At 40.1% G+C, this 26,804-nt stretch overlaps 1 protein-coding gene across 1 annotated transcript; it reads right to left on the reverse strand.

Annotated features, from left to right (window-relative positions):
* Positions 1–1,881: 1,881 nt before the first annotated feature.
* On the reverse strand, positions 1,882–26,448 carry LOC133366234 (carboxymethylenebutenolidase homolog). The gene is made up of 6 exons (XM_061589103.1): positions 26,180–26,448; positions 13,366–13,589; positions 12,644–12,751; positions 10,096–10,238; positions 7,580–7,671; positions 1,882–2,623 (listed from the first exon to the last, which is right to left on the reverse strand). Exons 2-6 carry the CDS (start codon positions 13,578–13,580, stop codon positions 2,438–2,440), a joined length of 744 nt encoding a protein of 247 aa, XP_061445087.1. The 5' UTR covers positions 13,581–13,589; positions 26,180–26,448; the 3' UTR covers positions 1,882–2,437.
* Positions 26,449–26,804: the final 356 nt, after the last annotated feature.

The raw sequence follows: 26,804 nt of genomic DNA on the forward strand, positions 1-26,804 counted from the left end.
TTTGTCTCCATCTGCACTCAAGCCGTCTCCTATATTGTTTCATCGCTCTCAGCTCTGGGGTATGCCATGGAGCTGTGTGAGCTCTACACAGGAGAGGGTGCTCAGGAACAATCATGTCAACCGCCCAGGTCATTTGTGTATTCCACAGTTCAACCAGGGTTTCGACAGGAGCACCAGCCCTATCCGCCAGAAAATTCCCCAGAGCCCTTTGGAAACTATCCGGATCCATTAGTCTCTGGGGGCGGACCAACTTAATAGGTCCCCCACCCTTGCAGAGGGAAAAGCTGCTGTAAGTCTAAACTGCAGCAAGCAGAGTTCTGTCCATGACAGAGGGACTGATGTATGCCCCCCCCACATTCAGATCATCATCTCCATGTCCAGTTGCAAAAACCAAGTCTAGAGTATGCCCTGATACATGTGATGGGCCAATGGCATATTGGGACAGTCCCATGGTTGTCATGGAAACCATGAAATCCTGAGCTGCCCTGGATAAGGTGGCTTCGACATGGACGTTGACATCCCCCACAACCAACAGTCTGGGGGATCTCAAGAGACCACCTCCATTAACTCAGCTAGGGAGCCTGTTGGGCAGCGGGGTGGGCGGTACACCAACAGAATCCCCAGTCTGTCCCACTGACCCCAAAAAGGTGCAAACACTCCAGAACAGTAGTCACATGGACAGGGTGCTTGCAGAGGGTGATGGAGCTCCTATAGACCACAGCAAACCCCCCTCCCCAACCCTCAGGTCTACCCTGATGCTGAACCAGGTACCCTGGCGGACATAGCTGGTAGAGACTGGCTCCTCCCTACTCACTCACCCAGGTCTTTATCCTCACTCCCTTTCATCCATAGAAGCAACAACAGTGGCTCCATGCACTCAGCTCAACCCCCTTAAACCTGCTGCTGATGCACCTTATTTTCATGATGGTTTGTTTCTTGCCCAATAGTGGTAAAGGAGAATTCACATAATGGGCAGTGTGGTTGCAACTGTTGTTGTTCTGAAGCTGCTGCCTATGAAGGTAGACCAAACTATGTGTGTTTTCTCTCTGTCAATTATTATTCACTGGAATTGGGTTGACTGTCAAAGTGAGTTTATAGCAGTAAACAGGACAGAGAGAAAATAGAGAATCTTCTTACTCTTACTAATTTCTCAGACCTCTTTCTGAAGTGAAGGGTCAAATCTGTAAAGAAATTTGGAGCAGCCATGTTAAAAGGTAGAGGCAGGGCATTCCAGGCAGGGGGTTGCCAACCCTGCTTGGATATGGATAGCTTTGCAGAGGATCCCTAGTCAAGCTTTACCAACATCGCAATCCAAACCATATCTACTGAGAGGTAAGTCCTATTGAGTTGTATAAGGCTTAGTCCCTTAGTAAGTGTGTTTAGAATGGCAGCCTTCAGGGACATCCATCTTTTCTTCTGAGTGCTACCATCTAACATCTCCACAACACTGGGTTCCTTTCTTCCTACAGTGGTCTTCTGGTGACTGGCCTGGCCTGAGGACACTTAAACTCTTTTTGCCAGAAGCAAGTAGGCTAGATTAAATGTTTCCTGCCCAGGCTCTATCTTTTAGCTAAGATTTCTATCTTAATTTTCAATCAGAGAAATGTTTTTCTTTGAATTGTATGCTCCATGCAACTGTGGTTGATGCTTATGTGGTTGATGATATCACTGAGACCCGCCACTGTGACACTTGGGCACATCTCATGAAATTACCATGGCCCACCCCATGACATCAGTATTACCTGTCCTCGTGACATCACTACGGCCTGCCCCTGAAATCTCAGGGTTTGGGATGCTTCTTATCTGGCAACCCTATTCTGTCTTCATCTTCAATTTTATTTTTTTTTAATTGGCTGAGAACTGGTCATGATTTTGAGTCACTTTCAGCTTTGAATTTATTTATTTTTTACATCAGAACTAAAAAATAGTTTTCTCCAGTACCAAGAAAAAGCCACTGTAAATCTACATACTATATGTGGAATCAAGGGGGCAGGGTTTCAAAAACAAAGTTTAATGCTTCAAGACATGCTAGAGGATGGGTTTTTTTTAAAAAAAGAAACCATTGGAACTAAGACCCAAAACTCTGTTAGTGTAATTAATTTTGAGATTCTGAACATTTTAATGTATTTGGGGAAAGAATGTGGCACATAAAATAAAAAGGGAAAAAAGAAGTATTAAGGCAGCCTTAGAAGATCAAGCTTGTCATAAGACATCCTGTATCAGAACATATTTTCCAAACTGAATGTACATATTTTTAAATGTCAAACAATGATTTTAAGGATCACTAATTATAAATATTTCAATATTTATTGTAAGTTCTCTAAAATATAACTTTTCTTCAAGGTCTGATGGACACAATCTATAAATATTTTAGAGAAAAAAATAAAAGTGCATTTCTTTTGGGGGATGAAATAATATTATAAATATTCATTAAATTTCAAAATATAAGGTATTTGTTCAGCCAGTTAATCATATCCATTCTTGCATCCTCCATGTAAGGCACATCTTCAGATTTCATGTCCTCAGGTTTACACTGAGCAAAGCCATGCACTTGTCCAGGATAGACTTTTATTTTATAGTCCACTTTACAGTATTCTTGCAACTTTTCCTCTAATAAAGTGACCTGTAATATGCAATTAATTTCATTAGATATTTACAGAAGTTAAAAATTAACACTTCCAAATTTGCTCACTTTTAATCTGGATTCCTTGAAGATTTTTCTTCATATTTAGCGCTACCTTAACTGCAATTAAGCTATAATAAATTCTACCATGCCAGAATGTATTTTTTAAATCCACATTAATTATTATTTATTTATTGCATTTATACAGTATATCAGTTTTTTGTCAAGGCACCCAAGGCAGTTTACAGATTTAAAATACTAAAAACAAACGAACAAACCCTAAAGTTGGCCCTAGCAGCAGGGGAGCAGGAGAGAAGGGGACAGTCCAAGTAGAGCAAGCCCTGATGTTGTTTTTGCCTCCCTCCCTCCCTCTTTCTTCCCATAGGGCACATGGTGTCCATTGGCCAGTGGGGGGGCAGTCTAACTAGAGCAATCCCTGAGGTTGCCTTTCTCACTCTCTTCTTCCTTCCCACACAGCAGATGTTGTCCACTGGCTCAGGGGGTGTTGGGGGACTGCGAGAGTGGAGCAAGCCTTGATGTTTTCTTGCTTGCCGCCCTCACTCTTTTCTTCCTTCATGCTTGCAGATACTTTCAACCTATGCCCTGATAGTTTAACCACACCCATATAGCAAGACTACTGTTCTGTCCCTTCTTTACAGAAACAGAAACAATCTAGTATGAAATAAGAAAAGCACTGCTGAGCACATACAGACTACCTGCAATTGTAGCTTGTACTGAAAATGCCACACAATGGCTCCCATGCAGCTCTGAATCCTCTGCCTCCCCTCCTTAAAAAAAATATTAAAACTCAAGTATTGGGCACACCTCTCTCAACAGGTTTCTGAAAATATACAGAGCAATCCAGGAAGTGAAGCCAGCAGAGGCAGAGCTGGCAGAAGGGGCTGCCACATCCAGTTGCTGCTCAGAGACCTCTTTAGAGGAGAGGACGCTGGGTCTGCTGGAAGGGCACAGCGGAAGAAAACAAAATACATGTTTCTTTCCACCACCCCTTTTCCCGACATACTAGCTGCCGCAGCATACAGCCATGGGAGTCATGCAAGTCCTCCCTCTGTCCCTCCTCTGACACCCCATCCCCTTTTTGCAGGCCTTCCGCCAGTTTTTGCCAGATCCACTCACGCCCAGCTGGGTCCCTGGTGGACCTCTAGCTGAGCCAGGACTCATGCAGTTGTAGCCTAGCTGAGCTCAGCTAGAGATCCACCACATCCAACTCCCCTCAACCTGGTGTAAATGCGAGTTTTATTATGCCCATAGTCTACTTCTTTTTTCAAAATATATTTAAACCTTACAGCTTACAGTGGTTTATGTGAGTACCATGAATGTGAAGTCATCCCATGTACACATCCCATATATCAGCATCTGATGTTTGGTAAAATTCTTACCATCTTTGTCAGGATGATAAAGATGACCAGTTAATATGCATGCTGTGCCAATGACTCTACTGGATTTCAAACACATTTTTCCTAGGCCCAGCCTAGAGATGCAAGAGACTGAATCTGGGTCCTTCCACATGCAAATCAAGTCTTCTACCACTTCTACCACTGAGCTACAGCCTTTCCCCAAAGGAGAAACAAAGGGTTGCTGTTAGTGAGGGCAGCTAGCCATTCAGCAATCACATGCTTGTATGGTGCAGATTGCTGTTCCCTGATGACCAGCTGTAAGAGTGAGAATTCTCTTTCTGCCTGAGTCTCTCTGCAGGCTACAGCAATGACCAGCATTTTCTTTCAACCAGCTGCACAGACTGCTGCTAGATGCTCCCAACTGCACCACTACAATGGGAGCACATGTCATTTTTGTAAAACATAATAACAAAATGCTTTGAGTTCTCCATCTCGTACTATAGCCAGCATGGATTTTTCACATTCCACAATGTTAAATTGAAAATACCCCGCATGCCATTCTGATGCTTCCCATAAGCTCATTTCAAAACAAAACCTTACAAAACGTATAGTCCTGAACTCAGAAACGCTTGCTTAACAACCCTCTCAATTTTTATGGTGATAAACAAAACAGTCAGAAAGAATCGAGAGTTCAAATCCTAAAGAGAGAGAGAGAAAAAGATCCCTTTTGGATTTTTCTCTCTCAGAGTTCTCATAATCTGTTGAAATTCATTAAAAATCAGCCATGTTCACGGAGTACCTGTAATCCTGTTACTGACCTTGCCCCATACTCTGACCTTCATCTTCTGCAGTTTAAAAGTTTAAAAAAAATGTCTGGATGATTTTTAATTAATTTCAGAAATTTTGGCTTGAACTAAATGATAATGTCAGGCATGCTCAGCAAGAACCAACTGTCCATGTTCTATAAGCCAGACTCACAGCTGCTGGGCTTGGCTAATCAGGGGGCCACACCCACACCAGACTATGATTTCATGTGAGACAGTCATGGCTTCCCTCAGAGAATCCTGGGAACTGTAGTTTGTGAAGGATGCTGAGGGGAGACTCCTATTCCCCTGACAGAGCTCCAGTGGCCAAAGTGGTTTTAACAGTCAGCCACTCTGATTGAAGGTCTGTGAGAGGAACAGGGTGTCTCCTAGCAACTCTCAGCACCCTTAACTAACTACACTTCCCAGGATTCTTTGAGAGAAGCCATGACTGTCCAAAGTGAAATAAAGGTGTGGTGTGGATGTGGCCAGGGACAGCTTTGGTTTAAATTTGGGTGGGAGGGTACATCTGCCTGCCGTAGAATAAAAAGGTGGGGGAAACCTTGAAAAAGAATGATACTGTTCACAATGTTTTCCTTTTGGAAAGGAAAGGGGCTGCTCCTGTGCCCAGTGCCTACCCACCCAATCTCCTCCCCTCCCCCTCCTCCTACCCTCTCTGCCCCTCCCCCGGGTCAGTGTGGACTATGACCTGGAAGACCAGGGTTCAAATCCCCACACAGCCACAAAGCTCACTGGGTGACCTTGGGCCAGTCACTGCCTCTCAGCCTCAGAGGAAGGCAATAGTAAACCCCCTCTGAATGCTGCTTACCATGAAAACCCTATTCATAGGGCCGCCATAAGTCAGAATCGACTTGAAGGCAGTCCATTTCCATTTTCAAACATGATTGCACAGAAATAAATCCCATTGAACTCAAAAAGAATGCAACTGATCAAACCCACCCTCCCTTCTCCTCCCACCTATCAACCTCCCTCTTGCTCCTTCCCTCCCCCTCCAATCCCCTCCTCCTCCGCATGGTCAGTTTTACCTATCTTAAGCATGATTGCACGGGAGTAAATACCATTGAACTCAATAAGCATGCAAATGTTCAAACCTGCCCTCCCCTGCCCCTTCCTTTGCCCCCTCCAATCCTCTCCTTCCCTCTCCCCTTCCTTCCACTCCTCTCTCCCCTCCCTTTCCCCTTCCTCTCCTCTCTTCTCCCCCTGCTCTTCCCCCATGGTTAGTTTTACCTATCCTAACCATGATTACATAGGAGTAAATCCCACTGAACTCAACAACCATGCAAATGATCAATCCATTCTCAAGCAAGCTTGCACACGATCCCATTTCTTACCTCTCGGATTAAAAAGTAGAGAAATTCACTAATAGGCAAAAAACCTTGTGGTTTAGGAACATACCTATAGCCAACAGATATTTCTATCAAACTTTTAAAAGCAGGGAAATTGGGCAGCTATAGTGAATGCACCAGGGGAGCAGGAGACCTGATCTCCTCTCTCAGATATTGTACTGCCTTACAAATTTGTCAAAATGCAAACACAATTTGGGTTGGTCTTTCACAGTCCAATCCACTTCCTGTGTAGCTTGGAAGAATTTGGTAACATGTGCCTCTAAGCATGTGGTGAGTGGTGGCAACACCTGTAATCAGCCCAAACAATAGAAACAAGACATGTTCCGTGCTGATCCTGTTTTAGCAGGGAGGGAGCATCATCATTAAGACAGTTGATATAGTTCAGATGGTCACTTTAAATATGTCTGATTTACTCTGCAATTTTAGTGAAGTTTCCTATAGGAAATCATTATCTTTTGCTTCTGTTTCTGTGAATATGCGAAGTACAGCAACACTGCGAAATTTACACTAAAAAAAAGTCCAAAAAAAGCAGTGGAATAATGGCATTGACTATTCTGCAGAATAGTCTCCAGTGGACCTTAGGAGTGTCTCAGTTTGCACAAGATTAAAACAGTGGGAGGTGAAATATATTCTAGCAAAATTGTAGGTGTGCTCTGTTTTTAGTTGACCATGCCCACCTTTCCTTAAGTGGAGTAGTTTAAGCATAGCATGCTGAAACATGCATCTTGGGCAGGCCAAGTTTGTTTTTTTTCCAACAGCTAGATTCATTGATTAAGTAGCAACATATTGTAATCAGTCTGATTTTACATCAAACATCAGTTTCAGAATCAACTGTTAATGCACCTAAAATAGAAATAGAACATAACCTCCAGTTTGAAACAGAAAAGGTCGTCTTCACCATCATATGACATTAACCAACAAAAAAGACTTTAAAATCAATGAAAGTTTGACACAGATTTCTAGGATGAATAATGAGAGAAATATAATTTTCTTGGTTAAATTCTCTGTAGAAACAGTAGTAACACAGGAAAGAAGCAAAGTAAGAACACCAACAAACATACAAAAAATGTAATTCTCCATCTTTGGAAATGCAATCCTGATTGCAGGTGTTGCCACCACTCACCATATGCTGAGGCACATGTTACCAAATTCTTCCAAACTACACAGGAAGTGGATTGGACTGTGAAAGACCAACCCAAATGGTGTTTGCATTTTTACCAATTTGTAGGGCAGTCCAAAATCTCAGAGAGGAGGTCAGGTATCCTGCTCCCCTGGTGCATTCACTATAGCAGCCCAATTTCCCTGCTTTTTGAAGTCTGATAGAAATATCTGTAGGTAAGTTCTTAAACTGCAAGGTTTTTTGCCTGTTAGTGAATACATATTACAGGCATAGTGAGCATCAAGGAAGTTAGAATCAGAATAGCTTACCTGATCCCGAGAAATGGTGTGATCTTTTCCACCAAAAATGAAAAAGGTAGGATTCAGCAAATCATACCTACTTTCAGAGTCCCTGATGATTCCTAAAACACATTTAAAGAAAGCTTAAATCAAGTAGTATTATCTTGAAGGTTAACTGTTAACTCAGAGAACCAAGGCTTCTATTTATTTCAGCTGTATGTCTCTCTTCCATTATGTCATGCACTTAAGGACAGCAATTAAATCAAATAAAATCAACATCAAATATAGGTAATTCAAAATAGCAGTACTATAAAACAGGAGCAACAGAAAAACTAAAGCCATGCATCCTCAAAGCAGCACTGAAAGCAGCAATAAAAACACCACCACAAAAGAAATTTCCCACTGCCAAAAACTCAGCTAAGTGGGGCAGACTTGTTGGCACCTAAAAGTTACCAAAGGTGGCACCACATGAGCTTCCTTTGGGAAGGAGTTGCATAATTAGGATACAACCATAACAAAGGTTGTATTATCCAGTAACCACTCACCTCTTTTTCTCTCTTTTTAATTGGCTTTTTGTTTGCTTACTTTAATTATGAATTTTTTTATACTTTGATGAAGTTGTTTCATTTTGTATTTGTGTGAATTGATTTTATACTTGTAAACTGCTTAGAAGCCATTTTGGCATGTAAGCGGAATATAAATAAATAAAATAAAGGGCTGGAATTTTAAAGCATAAAAATCAAAACACAAAACCCATCAGCTTAATTTGTAGTGTTACAAATAGTGATTTGAGCCATTATAGCAGTCAAATGGCAGGGAAATCCTGTATTTTCCCTTTACCATTAATTTTGGCAGAGTTTTATGACAGCCTCTGTGACTCCCATGGACTCTAAAGCACGGTGCACAAAGGATTGCACGGATACCCTGCCCAGTACTCTCTGTACAGAAAAGCCCTAGTGCAGGTGCTGGGGTCAGGTCTTAGCTTTGCGAGGATAGGGGCTGGGATCCAGGACTGCAGATATCTAGGGTCATGGGGGGGGTCATAGACCCCTTACTTTTTAGGAGCAGGGTTCTGGCCAGGTCCCTATGTATGAGTCAATCACTATGAAAGTGTTAGCCACTGGGAAGAGTCCTTGTCCTTTTGTGCTGAGTGGAGCCAATCAGAGTGAAAGGAGGCGAGTCAGCCACTGAAAAGACTCTTCTCAGTAGCTAACATACAACCTCCCCTTTCATGCTAATTGGTTCCTAGGGGAATCTGTTGTAGTGGAGTGTGGACTCAGAGACAACACAGAGAGCAAGGGAGACGAGGGAAATTGAAAAAGGTGGGTGGCTATGAGGGGGCATGGCATGACTACCATGAAGGGACCTGCACTTCTGAATTTGCCACTACACTACCGCTGGGATCCTCCACCAGCACTAAGACACCTATTTATTTTAATTTTCTCTTTTTTAATTTTTATCTTGTGGTTTCTCCCCATATTTGTACTCATATATACATGTAGGTTTCTCGGTTTGTTTGTATATATATATATGCTTATTGTATTTTATTGTATTTTATGTATTTTAAATAATTGTATTTTATGTATTTTAACTTACTGTTTTGTCTTATGTTTTTATTCTGTATAATCGTGTGTGTGCGATTTTATTGTAAGCCACCCTGAGTGCCCCGTTGTGGGGTAGAAGGGCGGGATAGAAATATTTTTAAATAAATTAAATATATATACATACATAGGAGGACTGATTCATGAAGCCAGTTTGGTATATAGTAATTTCATATACAGTCTTTAGACAACCATTTCCAAATTGTCCTGTCTTCTAAGTTTCAAGGAACTGCTGCAAAATTGTCTGGGAAACTCAAGAGTGTTGGAGAGGGTTCTGGGAAGTGCTCTGGGACACATAATTGGCTTATGCAGGACACCAGTGGTAATGAGACAGTTTGTATTTGGCCAGAGAAAGTAATCTGAGCTTTTGGAGCCAGCTGGGAGGAAACAAGCTTGAAGGGGAGGGGTACTGTTGCTTTTGTGGCACTGATACTGCTTTAAGATTGCCATTCCCAGGCCATGTGCCTGCCAGCTTCCTACCTGCTCAATCTCAGTTTCTCATTTTTCCAATCTTAAATTTAGTTCTCTACATTTCTGCAGCAATTTGCGGCTTTTTCAAAAAAATGCTCATGAAAATTCTTCAGCATTGTAGTGCAAATTTCTCCTAATACTTATATGCAGTTTTGACTAATCTACACATTTTTGCAAGCCATCTCTCCTAATAGTATACATTGTTGTATGTTATTTTCAATGAATATATTAATTTTTAATCCACACTTTCCCCTAATGTATGAAGTTTTTGGAAATATCGTTTGGTTGAAAAATTTCAAAGGATGGCTGTGTTTCAGTTCTCATATTATTTCAGAAACTATAAATTTGGTAGATTCAGCATTAAATACAATCTGAATTTAATTTCTCCTCCATCATTACATAGACTTAATCTAGACATGTTTAAATGTACAAAAGCATATGAGCCTGCTCAAGTTAACATTCATTTTTCACTACCATAGAGAGATACCCCAGCCTTTAGTTCAGGGTTTGTCAGCATCAAGTGATGTACAGCCATTCCACCCCAGGAAAACCCAATGACACCAATCTTCTTTGCATTGTACTTCTCCTTTAGAAACTTCATGACAGTATCAGCTGTCCTAAGACATATAAACAAAAGGAAACTAAGACATTCACATTAAAAAAAAGAAAAAAAGAAATTGCAGTATGATCCAAACTTGCTCTCCCACCCAGGGCCAGCGCCAAAGGGCAGCCAGGTTGGGCCCTGGGTGAGGACCCCATGGCCTGGTCCTTCATTAGGGTGGGGGAGTAGCGCTACCCTAGGGAGGGAGCTTCCAGGGAGGGAGCTTCCAGGCCACCCACCTGCTCGCTTCTTCAGTCCACCTACCTCTCTCCTGTCTGTTGCTGCTACGTGCACTGCGCATGTAGGGCTACCATCAACCAAGATGGCGGTGGAGGCTGCTTTAAGGGGCTGATGCACCTACCACCATCTTGGTTGATGGCAGGCATGTGTGCACGAGTGTGTGTAGCATACCGCGCATGTGTGCCATCAACCAAGATGGAGGCAGGGGTATCAGAGAAATCTCCACCTTGGTTGATGAAAGCTCTGGGCATGCAGCGTGCACAGCAGCAGGATGCAGGATGCAGGAGACAAGTAGATGGAACAGGCATCCAGGTGTGTGCCTGGCTGCATGTATGTGTGCAGGTGCTGCGGCCCGGAGCAGGTTGGTGCCCAAGGGCCCCGGCATGCCTGGTGCTGGCCCTGTGTGTCCCATCTTCCACTGCTGCCAAAAAATACTCATTCTTATAAAACATGGTCCTATTCAGTTAAGTGCAGGGTTATCAGAGGGCCACTTCAGACTAACTGCTTAAATTCAGGTCCTCTGGAACTAGTTTTAAATGGCATAATTAGCTGTAAATGGCACATGCACTTTTAAATGTCTCAGCTTCCCCATAATTGGTGACCAGGAAATGCTCCATTTAGAATTTTAAAGAAGTACAAACACAGAAAGTAATTGTTAATTTTCAAGATGAAAATTCAGTGCTAATCTTTTTTACACATTTGTAAGAACAGGTGAACATGGAAGAATGACTAGGATTGATAATGTTGTAATGAGAGTTGGCAGAATGTATAAACTTTAAAGGGCAGCTAATAGGTCTGTTAAGAAATAGCTAGCCTGTGTTAAGTCATCTTGAAAATGCACCCTCACCAGCATGATATTTAGACCAGGCCTATAACATGATCTACCAAGCGTGATTCCACACTAGCAGTTCACTCTTGGATGGCCATTTTTTTTTTAAAGAGCAGCTGTTTGCTCTGAAACTGTAGATTAAACTAGCAATATTCTTCCATCTTTTTTAAGAAGCATATTTTTGATGTGTCCCTTTGGCACTGGTTGTTCATTTTGACAAACCTTACTATTATGTTTCCAGTCAGCAATATTTTAGCAGCATGTTAATTTTTTAAATCAACTTTAAAAATGTCTACTAAACCATTTTTTCACCTATATGTTTTATGAAGTATAAACAAATATATTCTATAAATATAAAATAGTACTTAAATGAAAAAAGTGTTTTAGCGCACAGTAAAAATGATTTTTAAAAATAATATACCACTGAAATGTGCTCAGGTGTATTTTCTCTCCCCCATCCACCCAGCTATGTTATACAAACTACTATAAGAACATTGTGGGATGTACACAGATAAAAAGTGTTATACATACTGAAGTGTGGAAAATAAGCTGCAATTCTGCATGTAATTTACACAGCAGAACATGGACACTGCAAGCCTAAACACTTCCAGCTCAGTCACCAAGTATTGCAAGTAGGGATGGAAAGATCTGTCATTTTTGATTCTCTCAGTTTTCCAATTTTAAATTCAGTTCTCCACATTTTTGCACCAATTTCTAATTTTTTTTAAATCCTCATGAAAATTCTCTAGCTTTGTAGTGCAAATTTCTCCTAATAAACACATTTTTGTAGGGAGTTTTGACTGATGTACTCATTTTTGCAAACCATTTTTGTCATATAATGCATTTTTGCATGTTATATCTGCTCATATATGCATATTTATGCACACTTTCCCCTAATACATGCATTTTTGTAAACACTGGTTGGTGAACTGTATTGCAAAATTCGAATACATGCAAATTTTGAAGGATGGCTGGGTTTTGGTTCTCATATTGTTTCAAAAGTGCAAATTTGGCTTGATATGTGAACTGAGTCAAAGTTCTTGCCCATCCCTAATTGCAACCTACCAGCTGCTTCATATCCTCCAGTTCTTGCAAACCCAAGCAGACGACAAAGCCAAGAGGTTTATGAAACCCCTGGTGTTCTCATCATAGTAATTTAAAGCTAAAATCATATGCCTGCTTACTTGGGTATAAGTTCCATTGGTGTCCATGGGACTGACTTCACATTGCAGGATATGCAAATCAACCCTCCCCATTCTACTAGGTATATCTTCCTGTCATTGCTGAAATAACAATTACATTTTCTTCATTATACACATTAGTTATAGTTTTTAAATAAATATTAGTCTTACTTGTCCACTTTCGTGGGATCTCGTTGCTTTAACCAGTCCCCGAAATTCTGCCAACGATTAGTAGTTTTCCAAGGTTCTTTTCCCAGAAAAAAATCTGGACATATAGTTCTGCATGGAATAGCAGGAAGATGTTACTTAGAAGGTCCCTGTGACCTAGTTTAGTTCCCAGTTTTTTAAAAAGAAAATCATAGTATGTGTAGAAATTGCAGCGCATGGAAAGGTTTTACTCTTATCTCCCCACCAATCTTTGCAAAAATCTCCTCCCTGCATGCTCCAGTTAGTGATAGCTAAAAAGCTCCCATCAGCACCACCTCAGATCATTGTGGCACTCAGCCAACAGTACGGCACTAAGCAGGGTTCATCTAACGTAAAGAAAAGGGTCCACCTATTGTACTAAGCAGGATACTGGAGGGATTTGGTTTTAGAAAGTTGTTTAACCTTGAGTTGTTGTTTCAAATTCTCACTCCAGATCACTACACAATTGGAGTGTGACTTGCACTTGCCACAGTTCCATAGTACTGTACACTTAAGGACTATACATCTGAATTTCAGGCAATCTTTCTTAATGCACATTTTTATGAGTTTCATATGCTTGAGTAAGACATTCAGACAAGAAGTTCACGGATAATTTTTCTGTATGACAAATCACCACAAGCCAGATCAAATTTTGGACCTAGCAGTTATTAAGTAAAGATTGAAGAGAATAAAGACAGACTGCTCACATGTATCCATTAGCTGCAACTATATCAGCAACATATCTGGTATCTGGGAATTCCCATCCATAAATGTCATGAATCATAATCACAGCTTTTTCCGTGTTGTAAGGGGGTTGGCAAACATATGCTTTGATGTTCTCAACTTGCAGTTCCTGGCCACGCGCCACATAAGTGCTTCTTCTTCCAACATCATATTGGAAAGGTAAATCTTTACTAGCCATTAAAAAAAACTGAAATGTAAACAAAATGTAATTAGTCAAGAAAAACAACTAGCTATTGTAAAAAAATTCCACACTAAGCAAGAGAAAGATATGATCAAAATAAAACTTTGACGACAATGATCAGGCTTGCCAGGTCTTGCTCCAATAAAGTTGCACAAAAGAGAACATTTTGCCAAATGCATCTTCTCTCATCTCAGTGACACTTCTGGAAAAATGTTCCTATATATGTAGGGTTGCCATATTGCCTGGTTAGCCAGGTTTTACCTGGATTCTATCCATGCCACCCAGTGCGCGCTTAGTCCATTAGGTGGTGCGGATTCTCACCTTTCATTTTTTTAAAAAAGCTAGTCTCTAGCCAGAGATTGGAAAAGTTACTTTTTTGAACTACAACTCCCATCAACCCAATCCAGTGGCCATGCTGGCTGGGGCTGATGGGAGTTGTAGTTTTAAAAAAATGACTTTTCCAAGCTCTGTCTCTAGCCCTTGTGGATCCAGAGATAGAAGACAAAATGTGGATGCAGTTTTCTGCCCTTTTTGCCCTGACTTCCAATGCAAAGTATTGACCATAGAGATGACTAGGGCTTTAGAGTGATGCCAGTCTTCATCCATAAAGCTCATAAGCCTACGTCACGTACTTGCTTTTTCTTTTAGATCTTTGGCAGGCGCATATGCTGCCCGCAAGTAATTTTTTGTTGTTACTGCAGCCGCCCTTTGCTTGGACAGGTTGCTATGGTGAGTCCAGGGAATGGTGTTTCTCACATGTGAGCTGAGTCGTGCTGCGGGCCCTTGAGTGTGTGTGTGTGTGTGTGGGAAGACTGGCGACTCCTGAGTCCCAGGCAATGTTCAACCCAAAGGGATCAATGTAAAAGCATACTTTAGTCATAGAGGTCCTGCTAATCTCTTTTCTAGTCTACAAAATCAAGTCTAAAATCCTTTCACAATTTCTGTAAAAGATTTAAAACCTTTTATTTAGGGTAACTCTAATATCACACCAAGGTTCTACATAGACTTTGATTTGTAGTTTATAACAACATTCTCCTATGTAGTACACTGCTACAAACTGCATTGATCAGTTATTATAGCCATTCTGCCCTGGTGTTATCCTGTAGGTTGTTTTAAACAGAGCTTAAAAGATGAGGAGTAAATATTAAATGTAGAGGGACAAAATATATCTTTTGAGAGAAACAGAATAAATGTGTTGATTACTGTAGTAGAATATATAATCAGATTTTACATGTACTTTTAAATGTACTTTAGATGTGCTTTTTGAGACTAGTAAACTTGTATCATTTACAGTACAATCCAATACATGTCTACTCAAGTAACCTCCATTGGGTTCAATGAGATTTACTCCCAGGTAAGGGTGTATTGGATTGCAGCCTTAATTTTTTTTATGTTTGTTAGATTTTCTATGTATATTTTTTTTTTAAAAAAGAGATATGTGGAGTAATTCAAATAGATTTTGTTCATTTTATTTCACTACCTCATACTGAGGATATGATCAGAATTTCCCATAGCCCTGGAATATATTGTTATTGTTCCCAGTTAAGGCTCATTTAGCATAGATCTTCAGTGTAAAGTTTCACAAGTCAGTGAGAGATATTTCATATATTTTACAGTCTTCTGTACAGACCAACATCATGGTATTGCAATACAGAATTAGTAAGCTACAACAGACATTAAAGAACTATAAAGAATAAAATCAGCAGGGAAATATTATTTACAAAGTTGGACCAGTAGCACAATGGATTTCGATCTAGAACTTATCATAGTATTTCTAAAATTATCTGAATTTTGACTTGTTTTTAACAGTGGACGGGCAGGATATAAATCCTCTTAATAAATAAAAATTCCATAGTATTGGAAACTAAAGTCTAGGCATTTAAGGGTGAAAATGTAAGATTTAAAAAAAAAAAAAGATTCCTCATATCCTCCCCCAGTTTTTGGTGGTAATTACTAGGAACAAAACAAAACAACTGAACAATGCAACCATTAATGTACTTAATTTACATAATTGCATAATATGTGAATTAGCCTGCCCGGGTTTGTGGAACAGGAATATATGCAACTCTTCAAGAGGAAGGAGCCCTTACAGCAGGGATGTGGAACCTATTGCCGTCCAGATATTTTGGGACTCCAGTTTCCATCAGCCCCATCTAGCATGATCCATAGTCAGAGATGCTGGGAGTGGTGATCAAACAACCTCTGGAGGGCCATGGGTTCCCTATCCTTGCCTTAGGGAATCTAGGGCCTGGCATTCCAAATCATCATAAGATATGAGCTATTCAGCATCCTTAAAGAACGTATTTCTGAATAGGTTTTTCAAGCTAAAGTAAACTATAAGTAAACACTACACCTAAAATGTAAGCAACCTAAAAATCAAGAAGAATCAAAACAAAATAAAATGGGTTTTATAAACATTATCTGTTTCTTCTAGTTATTCCTTTTGCTTCCTTTCCTTCTGTTAAGGAACAGAGCCTATGCAACATCTGTGGACAGAAATACAGTCAGAAACTCATCCTGCAGCTGGTTAATTTGGGACAGATTTACACAATTGTTTCCAGTGTGAGATAATTATTTTTCAGCCTCTTTATAGTGAGGTCATGCATTTGCTTGAAATGGTTGCCATCTTTATTTTCTAGCAGGACTTCTGTACCTTTAATAGATAACCGACAGTCAGAAATGCAACAGATAAATATTTTTCTTGCACATCTAAACATTCGTTAGTGGATTCCATGATGATTCTGTTCTTTTTTTCTTGCCCAATTTGCCTAGCTGTAGCGACATCATTGCCATTGGTGTCTCATTGCTGGCTCTGGCTGAAGAGGTTCTGCAGGTTTTTGAAACACTACTAAACCTGCAAAAACTGTTTTTTAGAAGGAATAGTGGAATGTAATAAGCCTTAATACCCCGTAATACTCTGAAATATTATTGTCTGTCTCTCAAGTCTCTTGTTCAAGGTTTTGTGCTCAGCTGTGTTGTTTTACAAGATTAGGAAAGAACAGAAAGCACAGGATGGAAAACAGAAGGAAATTCAGACCAAAGTGCTAACAACATCTATCAGGATGCTCCTTGAATACTGAGTTAGCAGCAGGACCACAGTGATGATTTTGAAAACCAGCCAATTTTGAAAAGAACACAAGAAGAAATAATTTTGTTGTGAGGGACCTGTTCCCTTCCAATCTTTACATACTTTTTTGTAATGCAACCATGCAATAAAATCAAATGTCAAAGGTGAGGAAAGGCCTAACTTTTTTTTAAAGAGCCTGATCCTTTCCAACATAGCGCTATACACCTATAAATATTAAAACAAGGATTACTACTAGTATTGTTATAATAGTAATGGTAGTGATTGAGAGAATAGATAAAAGGCTACTCAGCATCCTTAAAGAACCAGTATGCAAACCAGGAACAGATACAATGAGTAATCAGCATGTAAATCAGCATGAGAAAACCAGAATGTAAATCAGAATGCCGTTGCTGCCCTTTCTTGAGTGGATGGCTACAGGGCAAGGTGCATCAAAGCCACAATGCAGTTTGAGACAGAGAAGTGGGGATACACTTCAAAGCCAGGGGACTACTATTATACAAATGATGAAACCATCATAATTGTCTATTCAGCTGCCTTCAGACGACAGGCCTGATGAAAGAGATCTTAGTGGAAATGTTGATGTAATCTACACTAATAATATATTGGGCTAGGGTTGACAGGTCTCTGGTTTTTGCCCAGAGACTCTGGATTTTTGGGGTCCTCTCCAGTCTCTGGGTGAGTCACTTTAAACTCTGGACTTTCAGCTTTCATTTAAAAAAAGTTTCTAGGTGGTCTGGTTCAAGAGATATACACCAAACGCCGCCCACAACTTCTTTAAAATGAGTTTGTAGCTGGCTGCTCTAAACCCTGCCCTTTCAGGTTTGTCAGGGTTGTGATTGACAAGGCAGTACCTAGACCTCACTGCAAGGTCAGAAAACTGTTTTTTCTTCCTGCTTATCTGAAAATCTCATAAATTGAGTAAATATATAGCTTTCAGTCTTTCTCTCTTGTGTGCAGGAGTCAAACAAGTTTAAATTTTCCTGGGTTGTTGAAGAGGAAAGTGTTTTGAAAACCTTCCCAATATGAAGCTTCAATCCAATACTTGTTTTTCTGGGAGTAAAGCTGCAATGCTAATCCCACGTACCCAGAATAAACCCCATTGAATTTAATAGGACCCACTTTTGAATAGACATGGTTAGGATTGTGTTGTAAATTAATGTGACTTTTGAGTGAACATAGCAAAGAATTGTGTTTGTGCAATGACCAACTGGTTTTGACAACAACATATTATTTGGGGGTGTATGTATTTTTTTCATCTCCAGTGTGTGTGTATATATGTAGTCTTTCCTACAACCCTGTGAGGTAGGGTTGTCAATTGGAAACCAAGGCAGCTCGCAATAAGAAATAAATCTCTTTAAAATCCAATAACCATAAAAACAAGTATAAATAGTTGCAAAACAGCTTAAAGAAGCATGATTCTGAATTTTGGGTTGGGTGCAGTCCTGTGCACACTTCTCTGTTTGAGTATGCCTCATTGAATACATTGGGACTTGCTTCTAAGTATATATACATAGCATTGCACTATAAATATCTTTACAGGTTGTGTAAATAATAAATATCTTTGACAGTCATGCTCATAAAAATATTTCTTCATATTATGTCCCAATAAGTATCTGATTTCACACTATGGCTGTACATGATTTCCTCTACATTTTAAGTGTGCCCTTCTTCCTTGGGATGGTCATGGTTCCCCTCTGTTGTTTTCATCCTGAGGGGCAGATTAGGCTGAGAAATGGCGAGTAGCCCATGGTCACACAGTAAATGTTATAGCTCATTTTCATTTAAAAAAATTAATTAAAACAATTTACATGCAGGCAAAGTTTATTAAGTAGATCTACACAATACATTTAAAGCACATCCAATTCGCATTTAAACCACATAACCTCCCCTAAAGAAACCTGGGAAGTGTAGTTCCACCCTTAACAAACTACAGTTCACATGATTCTGTGGTGGGATTCATGTGCTTCAAATGGGTGTTTAATGTATTTTAAATCAATGGTGTGGATTTGCCCTAGGTATGATGTGTGTTCAAGAGTGAATTGAAAAGAACAATTTTAAAAGATACTTTTTTTAAACAGGGAAAGGGCTGTAGTTCAGTGGTAGTGCATATGCTTTTCATGCAAAGGTCCAAAATTCAATTTCAATTTCTGGAAAAGACTATTGCTTGGAATCCTGGAGAGCCAGTGCTAGGCCATGTCATCAATACTGAGCTAGATGGCACCAAATGGCCTAAAAATGGAAATAGACCAAGGGCCACAATGACCCTAAAATTTATTTATGTATTTCATTTACACCATTTATATACTGTGCTATTTTAAAAAATCTCAAAGCAGTTTACAGAAGGAATTAAAACAATAAAATTATTGGCAAAAAGAGTTAAAGACAGGTATTTAAAACATTCAAAAAAATAAAACCAACAATGAGTTAAAAACAGATAAAAAAATAATAGTTTCTACATGCCTGCGTTGGGTAAACAAACATGCTGAAAAGAGTTCAATGAAGGTGTCTCCCGAATGTCTATAGGCAGGGAGTTTCAAAGCGTAGGTGCTGTCACACTAAAGGATCAATTTCTTACAAGAGCAGAACAAGTACTATGTGGCACCCGTAACATGGAAAGCACACCTTGAACATGGCCTAGTAGCAAATCAGCAACCAGTGCAGATTTCAGACCCAGAGGTATTACGTGCTAATAGGGTCTCACTCATGTCAGCAATCGTGCCACAGCATTCTGCACTAACTGCAGCCCATGGGTCACGTTGTGCTGCATGGGGATTTCAGTGACCTTGGCTAATTGGCTGCCAGGATTTTTTTAGTTTTGGTTAGGAACTCTGACTGGTTGTGGGATGCTGAGTTTCCTGTCTTACTCATAGGAATCTTGTGGTTGGTATGGTATTACATTTAGGAAATCATCACTGTCTTTTTGTTTTTCTATTTGCAAATAAAAATAAATAAATAAATAAAATAAAAAATAAAATTTCATTTACCTCTGACCTTACTCCCTTACATCCATAGAAGCAACAACAGTGGTCCCATGTGGTCAGCTCAACCCTCTTAAACCCACTGCTGATGCATCTTGTTGTTTGCATGATGGTTTGTTTCTTGCCCAATAGTGGTAAAAGAGAATTCACATAATGGGCAGGGTGGTTGCAACTATTGTTGTTCCCAAGCTGCTGTCTATGAAGGTAGACCAAACCATTTGTGTTTTCTCTCTGTCAGTTATTTTTCACTGGAATTGGGGTGGCTGTCAAAATGAGTTTATAGCAGTCCACAGGGTAGGCAGAAAATAGAGAATCTTCTTACTCTTACTAATTTCTCAGACCTCTTTCTGAAGTGAAGGGTCAAATCTGTAAAGAAGTTTGGAGCAGCCATGTTAAAAGGTAGGGGCAGGGCATTCCAGGCAGGGGATTGGCAACCCTGCTTGGATATGGATATTTTTGCAGAGGATTCCTAGTCAAGCTTTACCAATATCACAATCTAAACCATATCTACTGAGAAGTAAGTCCTATTGAGTTGTATAGGGCTTAGTCCCTTAGTAAGTGTGTTTAGAATGGCAGTCTTCGGGGCCATCCAACTTTACTCCTGAGTGCTCCCATCTAACATCTCTACAACACTAGGCTCCTTTCTTCCTACAGTGGTCTTCTGGTGACTGGCCTGGCCTGAGGACACTTAAACCCTTTTTGCCAGAAGCAAGTTGGGTAGATTAAATGTTCCTTACCCAGACTCCATCTTTTAGCTAAGATTTCTATCTTAATTTCCAATCAAATAAATGTTTTATCACTCAGGCCAGACCTTGAATCTCTGGGTTTGGGATGCGTCTGACCTGGCTACCCTATATTTGGAAAATATACTAATTGTTGACCAGGAATATTGGGCAGATCTGCACTGAAGAGTGACACATGCTGAAAGTAAGCCTGTTCATACAATGTGGATGGCTAGCTGCTACATTCTTTTTTATTATGCTTAATTATTTTTATTATGGTTGTCATTACTTTACATTGTAAGCTGTTCTGTCTATTGTGGACAAGTAGAGATGGACATAAATATTTTAAACAAGCAAATTAATGGGCAAAAATCTATTAAATCAAATTCATGGAGGGGCTGCCTGGAACACTGCATTCCACCTGCCTCTGCTGGATCCATGCATTTGATGTGCTCTCTACTGAATGTGCCTGATAATTCTTTCCCCTCAAAATTAATGTGCAAAGATGTTTATTAGGCATAAATGCCATTTAAATATAATGTAAAATGCATGGAAGCAAGTTGATGCAAATTTCTGCTATTCTTTTAAAGATCAGATGAACAATGGTCTAATCTGAGGAATGGTACTTAGAAATGTTAAGAAAACTAAAACAAAAGTGAAGCCACACAATGGTGGGGTCATGTTGTGGGATAGAATGGAGGAGAACTGAGTCACTCATAATCCACATCATGTGGAATATCCAACATATGGAATATCCAACGTGTGCAGAGCAAATGCAATAACAATTAAAGTGGCTTCTGGGAGGTAAAAGAGAACCACATTCTTATAGGTACAAAAACAATAGCACTTTGAATGCTAGACAAATGTGATACTTCCACAAGGGAAGTGAAACGCTAGAGAAGATGTCTGTTCAAGGTGAATAACAAGTGAGCATTTACTGAGCTAAAAAAGGATTGTCTGGAGAGAGTTCTGTAAAAATGGCAAGTCCTGACGCATCAAGATTGTTTGTTTGTTTATTTATTTATTGCATTTATATCCCACTTTTTCTCCAAGGAGCTCAAAGTGGCATACATGGTTCTCCCCCTATTAATTTAATCCCCACAACAACCCTGTGAGGTAGGTTAGACTGAGAGGCAGTGACTGGCCCAAGGTCATCCAGTGTGCTCCATGGCTGAATGGGGATTTGAATCCTGGTCTCCCAGGTCCTAGTCTATTTCCTCTTTCAGGATTTCCTCATTCTCACAATCAACTAGTTCTGATGTGGTTGCCATTAGACCAAGCAATTTACCCAAACCTGACAAGTTGAACAATTTCAGTGGAATTCTGTTTAGCCTAAAGGAGCATGTGCATTATTGTTCCCACCCTATATTGGAATTGGAAGCACCCTTTCTTCCTCCTCCACTCCAACTTTCCTCATTATTCACTACACATTCCATGATCAATTTTTTGCTGTATCAGCCACAATGTCCTTCCCACCTGTATCTCATGGTACATTACAGGGATATCAAGAGTCTGCTCTGAATTAAAATTCAAAAATCCATCAGGAAGAAAGTTCATACAACCAGACAACTTAGATGGATTTTTGTTGCTATGCCGTCTCCCAATATTCTTTTTTCTTTTTATTGCTGCTTGGTTTATTCATTTTATTATTTTATGGGGTTTTTGTTGTTAATAACAATCATAATTTTTATTCTGAGCTGTCAGTTTCCCATGCCTGGCCCAATGTAATGGTTCACAAGAGATGGATGGAATAACTTAAGTTCAGTACTGGAGAACAGCTTTGATTTAAGAAGAGACTAGTGCAGCACAGACAACTTGTCTAGAGAGAGTAAACAAGTATAGCCGGACTGTGCGCGTGGGGACTGGATTGTACCCGGAGGTCTTGTGCCCTTCTGTACTTTCATCTGACCTTCTGTATGTGTGTGGCCTTAGGACAGAAGGTCAGGTGACTGCACAGAAGCCAGGGGTGGGTCCAACATATGTGATCTGACTCCCCCCCCCACATTTTTATTCTCCTGGAGTAAGCAAATGGCTACAAACTCATCACAAAGAGACTCCCAAAGAACTCAATGAGATTTACATATTCATCAAGTAAATGTTACTGTAGCCTTAATGTGTTTTAGTATAGCACACAGCATCACTGTACAACAGAGCAACCACATTTAAAGAACAAATGTGGATCATATATATCAAGCAAAATTGATGAGAAAAATATCTAAACCACCCAAACATACTCCTGTCAAATTAGACTAAAAGGCCATAGTACATTTAAAAATACATCTAAGTAATAAGGTAGTCTGCTGGGCTTCCCTAGGGAAGTCTATTCTATTAGCTGCAGTGTCATCACTGAGAAAAGTTGGTGGACAATGCAAAATCTTGAAAAGAGAAGTTGCTGCAGTTAGGGCAATGCACAAGAGGATTCAGGGTTTGGGATATTCAGGGATTTGAGTTAGGAAGTTCTATCCTGACTTAAAGCCCAGCTCCTTAAAATAGTTCCATTATACTTTGCCTCCTCTCAGTTTTGCACTGACATCTGACTAGGGATGGGCAAATCTGTCAATTTCGATTTCTCTCCATTTCTAATTTTCCTGATCTTCAGTTCAGCTCTCCGCATTTCCACATCAGTTTGAGAACTGAAAATTCACCAACATTTTGGTGTGAATTTCTCCTACGTGCTTGCATGCAATTTTGCCATACAGTATTTGTAAACTGCTCAATATTTAAAAAATCTCTAAGCAATGTACTATGTAAAATATGAAAATATATACATATTTTTGCAAAGCTATTTCCTCTAATATCATGCATGATATTTTCACTAATATATACATTTTATACACACTTCTAGTATATGCATTTTGTACACATTACTTGGTTGTAGAACTGCACAGTAAAGCGCAAATTTCAAAGGATAGGTGTTGCAGTTCTCATATCATTTCAGAAAGTGCGAAATTAGGGAAGTTTCCCCTAATTTATCCCCCATCCATACATCTGACACTATAAATTCATGGGGTACATGATATAATGCAGTGATCACTGCATGGTGAACAAATATTTTCATGACCATTAATGGGTAAGGAGGCAAAAGGTAATGGAAGAAAATAGCAGCTACATGAACCAGATCAAAGACCTGAATCAACCTGGCTTGGACCTATTCCAGTCTTTTCTGAAGTTGTATATGTGTTTCTTTCCACAGCCTCTTTTGTGGTTGTTCCACAGGTAAAGCCCTGTACTGCCTCTTCCATTTGTATCTCTATACTTTTAGCTGCTTTGAATTCCCCCTACTGGAAGAAAAGTGGGATATACATTCCTAAATCAAACAAGCAAACAACAAAAACCAAGCATTTCTATAGTGATTTCAAATATTAAAACGTTCAAGTATTAAAACACATTGCAAAGTAATATATGTCTCCCTGAAGTTTATCTCAATGAGCACAGTGCAGCTTTCCCCCAGCTAAATGTGTATAGGATTGCAGCCTCAAACTGTCAAAGCCTCCAGTGTAAATTTCCTTTTCTCATTGACCACAGTGGGATTTACTTTACTTCTGAGTAAACATGCTTGGAATCGTGCTGCTAGGCTGCATACGTAACTGAGAGTAAACCCCATTTAACACAGGGGACTTCTGAATAAATGTGCAGAGAACTGTGCTGCTAATTCAGAAGTACTTTCTTAAACTTGACAATAATTTTAAAGTGTTTTCCACTGTGGTTTAACAATCAATCCCTCTTCCTAGGGAACTCTGGAAACTGTAGCTCTGCGAGAGGAATAAGGGATCTCCTATCAACTCTCAGCACCTTTAACAAACTATACTTGCCAGGATTTTCTGTGGAAAGTCATGACTGTTTAATTAAAGTGGTATGATGTTGCTTTAAATGTATAGTATAGATGGGGGCTAGGATGCAAAACCAGGATCCCGATTAGTAAACAGAAATTAAGCACAGTTTCCTGGGATAATACTGAATGCTGCAGCTCTGCTGGGACAATGGACCTCTCTCTTCCTCTCTTGTCACCTCCAGCCCCCTGCGCACCCTCAAAATCAGCTCTGGAGGGTTGGAGTAGATTTGGGGGATGTGCAGGGGTGGGATGGGGGAGACGAAACAGAAGTCACCCTGGGCTCCTACTGGGAGGAAGGGTGGGATATATATCTAATAAATAAGTTCCAGTGCACAGGTGGAACTAAGCATGTGGAGCATTGGGTACAACCCCTGGATTGGATGTTTGGATATAATGGAAAACTGTGGTTCAACAAATCACACAGCTGTTCAATTACGGTGCAAGAGTGAAGGGAGCATGGGTTACAATCTTCACTCTTGGTCTAAAAAATGATGGCTTATTAGTCCAACGGTGAACATTGTGACCTAATAAACTATGCATCTGAACTGTGCCACAATAGCTTTGTCAAAGTCAAAATGTACTGAGTGATCCCGGGCCAGTCACTCTCTCCCAGTCCAACCTACCTCATAGACGTTATTGTGAGGATGAAGTAAGGGATGGGCTCTAAGTAGGGCTGCCAGGTTCAGGGCCTGATCCTGATCCTGTATCTTTAGGAGGAGAGAAATTCAGCCAAGTGCTGGTTTTCTTGCAACACTGTAATGGGAAAAAACACAAGGTGGAATTCTCCCATCCCCCTGCACAACTTTTAAAGATACAGAAGACCTCTTGGAGGCTGGGCCTGGCAACCAAGAGGTCTTCTGTATCTTTAAAAGTTGTGCAGGGGAAGGGAGAATTCCACCTTGTGGTTTTTTCCCCATTACAGGATTGCAAGAACACCTGCACTTGGCTGACTTTCTCTTCTCCTAAAGATACAGGATCAGGATCAGGCCCTGAACCTGGCAACCTTAGCCCTAAGCACCCTGAAGGGAAGGACAACAATTTAAATAATGATAGTAGCCACCCAGTGAGTTTGGTAGCCAAGCAGATGTTTGAACATCCATTTCCCAAACATCTTCAGCCACTGTACCATACTGGCAGTTTCTACATATATCAGTACTGCTTTTGAGATGCTTCCAGAAAAGACTTAATTTGCAGATGAGATGTTGGCAGCAAGGTTTTGTGGGGGTTTTTACTAATTGAATTTGCCCCAGAAATGGTCCATGTTAAATGGGAAGGGGATATGGAGTAGCATTTTGATGCACACATGATCACTAATCCCACAACAAATACCTGTCTGAAAGCACCTAGTGTCCATGTTCTTCTCTTGATATTTGCACAGATTGCCAGCTTATATCAGCAGCGAATCTGCTATGACTCAAAAGAGGAGAGAGCCTTGGTGATGGCTATCCAAAATGATGTTTTCCATCCTCCACAAAAGAGGTATGACTTCAATTACACTAGCTGAAGGTTGTGTGAGGAACTTCACATATTAAACATGTTAATAATAATGTTAATAATAATTCCTTTATTGCTGATTACTGAATCAACATGTCTTTGTGGGAGGACATACCAATGAAAACAAAGATCTTTTTGTTTCTTACTACTTAAAATCTGACATCTTGATCCCATGCAAACTAATCAAATCCCAGTAACTACAACAACAATACTTAGCATTTATGTAGTTCTTTTGAGTGTTCACAACACATACATTATCTTGTAACAATTACAGCAACCCTGTAAAGTAGAACACTTTTGAGTTTGTAGCAGACTTAAGATATGAAGCCAGGACTTCCTGATTTGTAGCTTATACTCAAAGCCACTAAACTGCCCCGCCTTTATCTGTAACAAATCTACCTTTTGTTCCATAGTTTTACAGCAATGCCATCTCTCTACCCTCGGGAAATAGTACGAGGCATGTTTGCCTTACTTGTACATACCTGGATTGGATGGGTTGTGATCTAAACCCAAAGAGGACTTCTTTTGGGATGAGAAGAAACTTTTGAACTGTCAGCTGATGTAAAAAAAGAGCACCACTAATAGCTCTGACTTGCAGCTCAGCTTCCACTCTACTGCTGTTTCAGATGTTCTGGGAGATATGAAGTGATGAGAAGGAGGAAGAGGCTGCTTTAAGGATGAATGGTTGATCCAGAAAGACAGGAAAAGGGAGGAGACATGGATTCAGAGAGACGGACAGGCTTCTCTTGTTCCTCAAGGTTTGTGTTTGGTTTTTTTTAGTAGAGGGGCAATGAGTGCACTCCAGAAAGAAGTTGCCAAGAATACACTAAGCAATTTCCCCCTTCTTACAGTCAGCTGTCTTTCTTTTTAAGCTAAAAAGGGCAGTCCCTGACAGAATCCCTGGATGTAAACAAAAAAATTAGATTTCTCTGTACACCTCCATCCCTTCTTCCTGTGACTACTATAGAAGAGACTTGAAATTTGGCAAGAGTGTTGAACCTAAGGCCAATTCCAAGTCTTGGGGGGCTCCAGGGATGAGTCCTGCAATATGCTTCCTCCCCAATATCTACTCTGTACTGGGTATCAGAACCTCACAGTTGTAGGAAC

Source organism: Rhineura floridana, chromosome 1 (assembly GCF_030035675.1).
Source record: "Rhineura floridana isolate rRhiFlo1 chromosome 1, rRhiFlo1.hap2, whole genome shotgun sequence".
Taxonomy (NCBI): domain Eukaryota; kingdom Metazoa; phylum Chordata; class Lepidosauria; order Squamata; family Rhineuridae; genus Rhineura; species Rhineura floridana.